Below are 9,184 nucleotides of genomic sequence, written 5' to 3'. Positions count from 1 at the left end.
TTTTTGAGCTCTGACATAATGCCAATTGGAAAATGCCACACTTGACCCCATGAAGGATTGTAGTCAAAATTGTTTCATGCACAAATTTATTAAAAATATTGTATAAAATAACCTTCAGCCTATGTGTATAAGGTGTATAAATAAATCTCATGTTTAGACAAGAGTCCTGTCCTCAAGATATCACAAAAATTCGAAAATCTGAAAACAAAACAAAGCACCCAACCCCCAAAAATCCAATTCCAAAACAATTCTGGGCCCAAGCATTTTGGGCAAGGGATCCTCAACCTGTATTTTGCCAACTTCTAGTTTAAATCATACTACCTTGTCTTCTCACCATTTGAAGTTATTAAGAAATGAGAGAGAAAAATACACTTTACTGAGACAATTTTATTCACTATGGATATATATACATGATCAACATTTTATCTTCATTCTTCAGAAGACTTAATTAGAGCAGCTTTCTTCTCATACTTATCTCTAATCTCTTTAATATTTTCTGAGAGATCTTCTGACATGCATTCTTCATATTCTCTATCAGCTTTAGCAATCTGCTCCTCAAGATGTTTCTAGTGAAGATAATTAACAATTGTCAAAGTAAAAAAATATTAATTTCTTTAAAAATGTTTAATTGTAAAATTTATAAACAAGAGGATAACATTTTAAAGTTAAGAATAAAAAGGGCTCGGCGTGGTGGTTCACTCCTGTAACCCCAACACTTTATGAGGCTGAGGTGGGCGGATCACTTGAGGTCAGGAGTTTGAGACCAGCCTGACCAACATGGTGAAACACACTCTCTACTAAAAATAAAAAAATTAGCCAGGTGTGGTGGTGTGTGCCTGTAATTCCAACTCTGCAAGAAGCTGAGACAGGAGGATCACCTGAGATTGGGAGGTGGAGGTTGCAGTGGGTCAAGATTGGACCACTGCACTCCAACCTGGGTCACAGACCAAGATGCTAGCAAAAAAAAAAAAAAAAAGTAAAAAGAATATATTTGTATTCACCATGTAGGCTCTTTTTGTGCCCTTTCCTAATTGTCTTCTTTTTTCTCCCCAAGATATAACCTCTTGCCTGAATGGTGTTTTGCTTTTCTTTACCTTATACCTTTATTACACACACACACACACACACACACACACAGATGAATGTATCTCTAAATAATATATTGATTTAATAGTACCTGGTTTTAACCTTCATATTTATCAAATGATATTAAATATAATGTTCTATGACTTTTTCATCCAGTATTTTAAAATTCATTCATGTTACTACATATGGCTGCAGTTTATTCAATGTACTGCTGCATAGTATTCTAGAATGAATATATCAACATTTACTTATTTTGCTGGTAATGAAGTTTTGTTTGTTCCCAGGTGTGGTAGGCTGAGTAACAGCCTTTCCAAAAATGTCCATGACCTAATTCCAGAAAGGAACCTGTGACTGTTAGCTTACATAGCAAAATAAACTGTAGATGTAACTAAGTTAAGGATCTTGAGAAAAGGAGATTATTCTGCAGTATCCAGGTGGGTCCTTAGAAGAGGAAATCACCAGTGTCAGAGTCAGAGAAGGACTTTAAGGACAGCGGCAGAGGGCAGAGAGGAGAGAAGATGCCATGCACTGGCTTTAATGATAAAGGAAGGAGCTACAAGCCAAGGACTGTAGGTGGCCTTTAGAAGCTGGCAAAGGCCCCAGAAATATTATAGCCCTTTGGACCCATTTTAGACTAACCTTAATAACTCTAAGATGATAAATTTGTGTTGCTTTTAAGCCATTAGGTTGGTGGTAATTTGTTACATTAGCAATGGGAAACTAACATGCCACATTATTTGTTTTTTTTTTTTTTTGCTATTTCAAATACTGATACTGTTACAAATTACCACAAACTAGGTTGCTTAAAACAACAGAAATGTAATCTTTTAGTTCTAGAGGCCAGAAGTTTGAAATCAAGATGTCAGCAGGGCCATGGTCTCTCTGAAGGCTCTAGGGAAGAATCCTTCTTTGCCTCTTCCCAGCTTCTGGTGGCTCCTGGCAGTCCTTGGTGTTCCTTAGCATGGCTGCTTCACTCCAATATCTGCCTCTGTCTTCACATGACCTTCATATAAGGATACCAGTCACTGGATTTAGGGCCTACCCTAATCCAGTATGACCTCATCTTAACCAATTACATTTGCAAAGATCCTACTTCCAAATAAGGTCAGTTTCTGTGATTTAGGATAGATGTGACTTTTGCAGGGGGCACTATTCAACCTAGTACAGCCCTCTAGCATACAGTGTAAATATTTTTTTAGGGCAAATATACCTAGAGTGAAAGTTGGCTTTGGGGATTGACAAATTACTTTCTTTCTTTCTTTCTTTTCTTTTTTTTTTTTTGAGACAGAGTCTTGCTCTGTCACCAGGCTGGAGTGCAGTGGCGTGATCTCAGCTCACTGCAAGCTCCGCCCCCTGGGTTCAAGCGATTCTCGTGCCTCAGCCTCCTGACTAGCTGGGATTACAGGCACGTGCCACCACACCCAGCTAATTTTTGTATTTTTAGTAGAGATGAGGTTTCACCATGTTGGCCAGGATAGTCTCGATCTCCTGACCTTGTGATCTGCCTGCCTTGGCCTCCCAAAGTGCTAGGATTAGACATGACCCACCGTGCCTGGCCGCCAAATTATTTTCTAAAATTATTTTATCAATTTACATAATTGCTAACAGTAAATTAGAACTCCCATTTCTCCACATCCTTGCTGGCATTTAGTAATGATCAAACTAAATTTTTGCCAATTTCTTAAGTGTGGAATATGACGTATACTTTCATATGTTTATTGGCCACCTTGGTTCTTCTGTGATAAATTCTCATTCAAGTAGAAAAATTACTTTTATTGATACATATTAGATATACATATTTTCGGGTCCCCTTCAAATCTTTGGTCCATTTATTTATTTTTCAGAGGCCATTGTATATCTGGATGGTAATCCTTTACCAGTTGTGTTTTAAAAAACATCTTATATCAGTTTGTGGCTTGTCTTTCCACTCTCTTTCCATGTACTTTGATGTAGAGAAGATTTTAATTTTAATAAAGGTAAATTTGTAAATAATTTTCTTTTGTGGTTTATACTTTTTGTGTCTATTTAAGAACTCATTTACAACCCCTAAAGCATAAAGATAGTCTCTTATAATTCTTGTAAAAGTTAAAAAAGTGACTTTTTTAAGTCACTTAAAAAACTGGAACTGATTTCTTTGTAGAGTTTAAGGTAGGGTTCCAACTTCATTAATTGAACAATTCATTTTATCCGACTATTCTGAAATACTGCCTCTCTCATAGACATATATTTCCTGTCTATGCTCATGCATCTATGTCTGCATTCTTAATCACAGAGACTGGTCTTTCTGCATCAATACGACAATGCGCTAGTTACTACAGCTTTATAATAATTCTTGGTATGCCTAAACAGACCCCTTCCCCCCGACAAAAAAAAAGGTGATTTTGTGTCCCGCAGGAAAAGCAAAGTTTTTCTGTAAAGAACCAAATAATAACTACTTTAGCCTTGGCAGTCCAGATGGTTTTCTTAATAATTGCTCAATCCTGCCATTGTAGTGCAAAACCAGCCAAAGATATACTAAAACAAATGAGGTGGCTGTGTTGCAATAAAACTTTATTTACAAAAGCAGGCTGTAGGCCCAATTGGGCCTGCAGGTTGCAGTTTGCTGACCCCTGTTCTAGAACATCAAGCCACACGTGAGACCTTTATGGGGCTCCAACCAGGAACTGCTCAAATAAACACTTTGTCCCACAAGAACAATATTCCATCTAAAGGTACCTTTAGATCTAAACCCCTCTGTTTTCTTTAGTCCAACTTCATTACTCACTGTAGAATTTCCTCATTGTGCCTGATCTTGTTCAACCAGTATTGTTCACTGGACAACCAAACTAGTGTGGTTTGACTTTCTATGGTTCTTCCATATTTTACAAAAGCTATTAAGAATTTATACTGATTAATCATAAATTTTGCATAGTGCAAAGTAAGTGCTTAGTGTTTGCTGAATTTGGTCTAATTTTTCCAATAACACCAAACTGTACAGAAACTAAAAAATAATAGTAACTTACCGTTAGGTTTTCAATTCTAACTTTAACTGATTAAAACATTGATAACTGTGATTACTTTACACAAATCCCTAGTGATAAGTTACTACTGAATTAACACAGAGGACAGACAGTAGAGCTGCAGATAACAGAAAATCACGGCCCAGTGCAGTGGCTCACGTCTGCAATCCCAGCACTTTGGGAGGTCAAGGCAGGCAAATCACTTGAGGTCAGGAGTTTGAGACCAGCCTGGCCAACATGGTGAAACCCTGTCTCCACTAAAAATACAAATATTAGCTGGGCATGGTGGCGCATGCCTGTGATCCCAGCTACTTGGGAGGCTGAGGCAGGAGAATCCCTTGAACCTGGGAGGCGAAGTTGCAGTGAGCCGAGATCGCGCCATTGCACTCCTACCTAGGCGACAGAATGAGGCTCTGTCTCAAAAAAAAAAAAAAAAAAAAAGAAAGAAAGAAAAGAAAGTCAGAGGTGCTAAGGATGTTCACAACTGTTTAGCACAAATGCTTCATTTTTACAGATGAAGAAACTAAAGACCCAAAGATGTAAAATGATATATACAAACAGGCTCTGTCAACCTAAGCCATCAATTGTATGCTATGAATAAACTTTTCTCTTATGCATCTAGAATAGAATTATTGTATACCATCCTTGGGAAAATGAAAACACACTCAGATAATTTTTTGTCATATGGTTCAGATGAATAACACTGGTTGAAAAGGATCAGGCAAAGTTATAGAACCACTAAGTGCTTGAATTAGAAAGTGGGTAGAACCCACATTTTCTGACATAGTATCTAGGATGCTTTTCTTAGTTCTTCACACTAAAAAGTGAAGACCATTGACACGAAGAAAGCAGCAGTTCAATGTCTTTCAGGAGAGAGGATGGGTAGTAGCGTATCACATGCTCATGTTTTCAATAAATGGAAGTCCATTAATATGACAAAGCGAATTTTTTTCTTAAACTGGAAATATATTATCATCTAATACATTAACCAGGAATTTTATAGCTCAGAAATTTATCTTAGCTTCTGGGGCTCCGTGCAGCAGGTTGGAGGGATAGTTTTATCGGTGAACTTTAGCTGTGTGAAGAGTGGGGATAAGGTAAATAAACCTCATCCTTCTGAAACACTTCGCTTTGTGCTTATAAAAAATCACAGAAAGGAATAACAATCATCATAAGATATGCCCTTTCATCTTAAACTTAATGAAATCCTAAATGTATGAATGTAAATGTACTAATATGTTTCCAGTATGTAGAACATGGCCTGGCATAGCATCATCATACATTGTCGATATAATACATAACATGATATGTTGTTTATGCAAATACAATAGATTACTTTATAAAATGCACAAGTGGGCTGGGCGCAGTGGCTCAAGTCTGTAATCCTAGCACTTTGGGAGGCGGAGAAGGGTGAATCGCCTGAGGTCAGGAATTTGAGACCAGCCTGGCCAAGATGGTGAAACCCTGTCTCTACTAAAAATACAAAACTTAGCTGGGCGTGGTGACGGGATCCTGTAATCCCAGCTACTTGGGAGGCTGAGACAGGAGAATCACTTGAACCTGGGAGGTGGAGGTTGGAGTGAGTCAAGACCATGCCATTGGACTCTAGCCTGGGAGATGAGAGTGAAACTCTGTCTCAAAAAATAAATAAAATAAATTAAAAAATAAATAAAATAAAATGCACAAATGTTCCCCTGCATCATGTTGCCATACTACTAGACAAGATTATTCTGATAAATTTTTGCTAGATCATACTTTAAATAGAAATAAAATTCATCATTCAATTTCTATGGAAGAAAGCAGAAATATATCAAACTTTTAAAAACCTTTCTTGGAAAGTAGGAAAGACCATCACACACTTACCTCTACAGACCCGACATGTGTAGCAACCATCTCTAACAGACGTTGTAAGTTATTTCCCACTTTTCGTCTTTCTTCAGTCGTGGTTTGCACAACTAGTTGGTATCTGCAGAACAAAAACTCTTGTTTAAGTTGTCCAGGAAAAAAATGAATACATCAGTTCTAGTTAGCTCACTTCCCATTTCCACATTCAATAAAACCAAACTGTGATGGATTTGTGTGCTGCATGTTATATGTATAATCTGTAGAGGTCCTACTATCAATCATTAAAAGAGAAATATAAACATTTTCAAAGATTCTTTGCAAGCAACAAAACAAAAGAGTGCCAAAACTTCATGTTTTAGCGTCTAAAGCTTTGCAAGTGAGTCTCCAAAGGGACTGTAAACTCAAATGCTTTCTGAGCAAGACAAAAATTTGCAAATGGGGGACTGGAAGTCTCACTTGTAGGAATTCAAATTCAAATTCAAACCAATAAAATTGCAGGCCAAATAAACCTCAACTGAGTTTTCCACCCTTGGCCTACAAATAAAGAAGTGAAGAGAAATGACTTTCACAAGGCTTGTACTTGCAGTCTCAAAGTAGGAAATTTTTCAGTTATTTGAGGGCAACTTAAGACTTAAAAAATGTATATTTTACATAAATGTACACAAAGCCTATGGATTAACTGTTCAGTATATTGATTTTATATAAGTTGCACAAGAGCATTATATACATAGAGACAGAATATTATTTAAAGAAAGGATGCCACTGTTTGTAGTTGTAGTTATATAGTGTGGCTAAAATTTTTCCTATGTAAGTTTTAAAAATTGTAAGGGAAACTGAGAAGGAGGAGATCCTGACAATGTACAATTTGATTATAAAATACTTCTAAGAAATACAACAAAATATATAGGTAGGCAGTTCTGTTATGTTTTTGGAAATATGAGCATAATCTGGCAAATTTCATGTTTGCTTATGCCAATTTCTTCCCTGAGAAATACTTGGTGAATGCAGAAAACTGCACCCAGCTGAATCCGGATGCAAAGGAATACACAAACGTAAGCACACACATCAAATGTACACTAGCCACTCAGGGCACTGCATATGTAATGAGCCACATGCATCCACTACTGATGGTGCAATTTCCATCCCACTTCAGATAACCCACTTTCTACCCTTTACAGTAACTCAGTCTGTCGCCTTCTGAATGCCCGTTTCTCAAATCAAACTAGAGGTCTTTTTAATACGAAGGGTCCCATATTGATCGTAGCATTATGTATTTCCTAACCATTAAATATGTGTATCATTGTGCTAACATTTTTGTTTGATTCTTATCTTTTGTTTACATGTGTCACTGATGGGGTTTTTAATTTTTTTTAGAGATGGAGTCTTGCTCTGTTGCCCAGGATGGCCTTGAACTTCTATGCTCAAGTGATTCTCCTGTCTCGGTCTCACGAGTAGCTGGGACTACAGGTGTGTGCCACTGAGCCTGACTACTGATGAAATTTTTTAATGCTGTGCCTCAATATCAGTTTTCCCATAGATCCTGTGATTTTTATGGCATGATTTTGCATAGCATGGTAACTATTTAGAAGGCATATGTTGTGTTATAGTAGACTGACTATAATTTATAGTATAATTACATTTTATTATATAATATACATAATTTCTAGGAAATAAAAACATGAGCTCAGTGGAGTTTATTAAAGCTTAGTGGAATTTTATTAAAATTCACTAACAAATAGCCAAATTTATTTGAATTGATTTAAAATTTTTTATGTTGTTTTCAGGGATTAAAAGCCATGTATTAACTAGATCTAAAGATTAATGATTTCTTGGTAGACAGTAACTGTAATACTAACAGAATGTATCTGTTGATAGGGAAAGTTCTCAGGTTATAAGCAGTTGTACTTAAGTTCTACATACCATTCTTTCCATCCTAAATACGTGTATACTATAAATTAAAGCAAATAAAAATAGATCGAATTTTACAGAACTGTTAAATTAACAATCTGAAAAGAAACGTATAAATCTTGGTGATATAAACTTACTCCCGCTGAACAGCATCTAATTCATTCATAGCTTCACTGAGCCCCTGGTTAACAGTACTTTCTAGCAGGTGCTTGTGTTTCTCCAAGGACTCAAGCTCACTGGCACATTTTTCATCCTCTTCCTCTGCTTCCTATCAGGATAAAGTCATGGTTATGGGTTTCTTGATATTCACATTCTGTATACTCTAGGTGGATTTAAAACAATTATAAAAAGCACTTAAGTAAAATCAGGTTGCATCATTTGTATTCTCAAGATGCTTACTATTTTACATGCAAGAGACTTTAAAGTGCTCCTTTGGGAATTCTGTATTATAAAAACAAATGCGGCTGGGCGTGGTGGCTCATGCCTGTCATCCCAGCACTTTGGGAGGTCGAGGTGGGAAGACCACTTGAGGTCAAGAGTTTGAGACCAGCCTGGCCAGCAGGGTGAGACGCCATCTCTACTAAAAATACAAAAATTAGTTGGGCATGGTGGCATGCGCCTGTAATCCTAGTTAATCAGGAAGCTGAGGCATGAGAATCGCTTGAACCCAGGAGATGGAGGTTGCAGTGAGCTCAGACTGTGCCACTGCACTCCAGCCTGGGCGACAGAGAGAGACACTGTCTCAAAAAAAAAAAAAAAAAAGTGATTTTATTATTTTTTAATTTGAAAATATTTATTAAAATTTAAAATATATATAAAACCTTTAATTCAATGGTTCTGCTTCAGAAATTTATCATAGGGAAGGAATGGAAAAATACGTAAAGATATACAAAGATATTCACAGCAACATTATTTGTCAGTTGAAAATTTAGGGAAAAAATTAGTAAGGGGCTAGCTAAATAAGTTATATACATATTTATGTATATATGTAAAATAAAAACACAATAGAAGGATTGCTCTCTCTACGTTTATATGAAAAGATATCCATGATATCTTTTCCTGAGAAAGACAGATTATGAAAAACTGCATAATTTGGTACCATTAAAAAAATATATGTTTGTATATCTGGAAGACATTCCCTAAACTTTAACCATTGTTTCTAGTGATGGCATTATGGTAGACTATAAGGTACATTTCAGTTCCCATTTTATACTTTTCTCTCTTGAGTCTCTATTGTTTGTAATGAGCATTTATAGTATGAACAAAAAATACTTTTTCCTTTAAAAAATTAAAAGTCATTTTATTCTCAAAGATGCAGAAACCAAATAAAATTGGTTCAGTTTTTA

At 36.3% G+C, this 9,184-nt stretch overlaps 1 protein-coding gene across 2 annotated transcripts in view; it reads right to left on the bottom strand.

The window, feature by feature from the left end:
- Window positions 1-367: 367 nt before the first annotated feature.
- Window positions 368-9,184, bottom strand: part of NDC80 (NDC80 kinetochore complex component) — a 45,544-nt gene continuing 36,727 nt past the window's right edge. For both annotated transcript variants that reach the window (XM_050767420.1, XM_050767421.1), the window contains exons 15-17: window positions 7,976-8,106; window positions 5,949-6,051; window positions 368-566 (exon numbers count right to left, since the gene is read on the bottom strand). In XM_050767420.1, coding sequence (XP_050623377.1) covers window positions 429-566; window positions 5,949-6,051; window positions 7,976-8,106 — 372 coding nt within the window. In that variant the 3' untranslated portion in view covers window positions 368-428. The remainder of the gene's footprint in view (window positions 567-5,948; window positions 6,052-7,975; window positions 8,107-9,184) is intronic.

This window comes from Macaca thibetana, chromosome 18 (genome assembly GCF_024542745.1).
Source record: "Macaca thibetana thibetana isolate TM-01 chromosome 18, ASM2454274v1, whole genome shotgun sequence".
Lineage (NCBI taxonomy): Eukaryota > Metazoa > Chordata > Mammalia > Primates > Cercopithecidae > Macaca > Macaca thibetana.
This window is presented reverse-complemented; position numbering and strand designations above follow the sequence as displayed.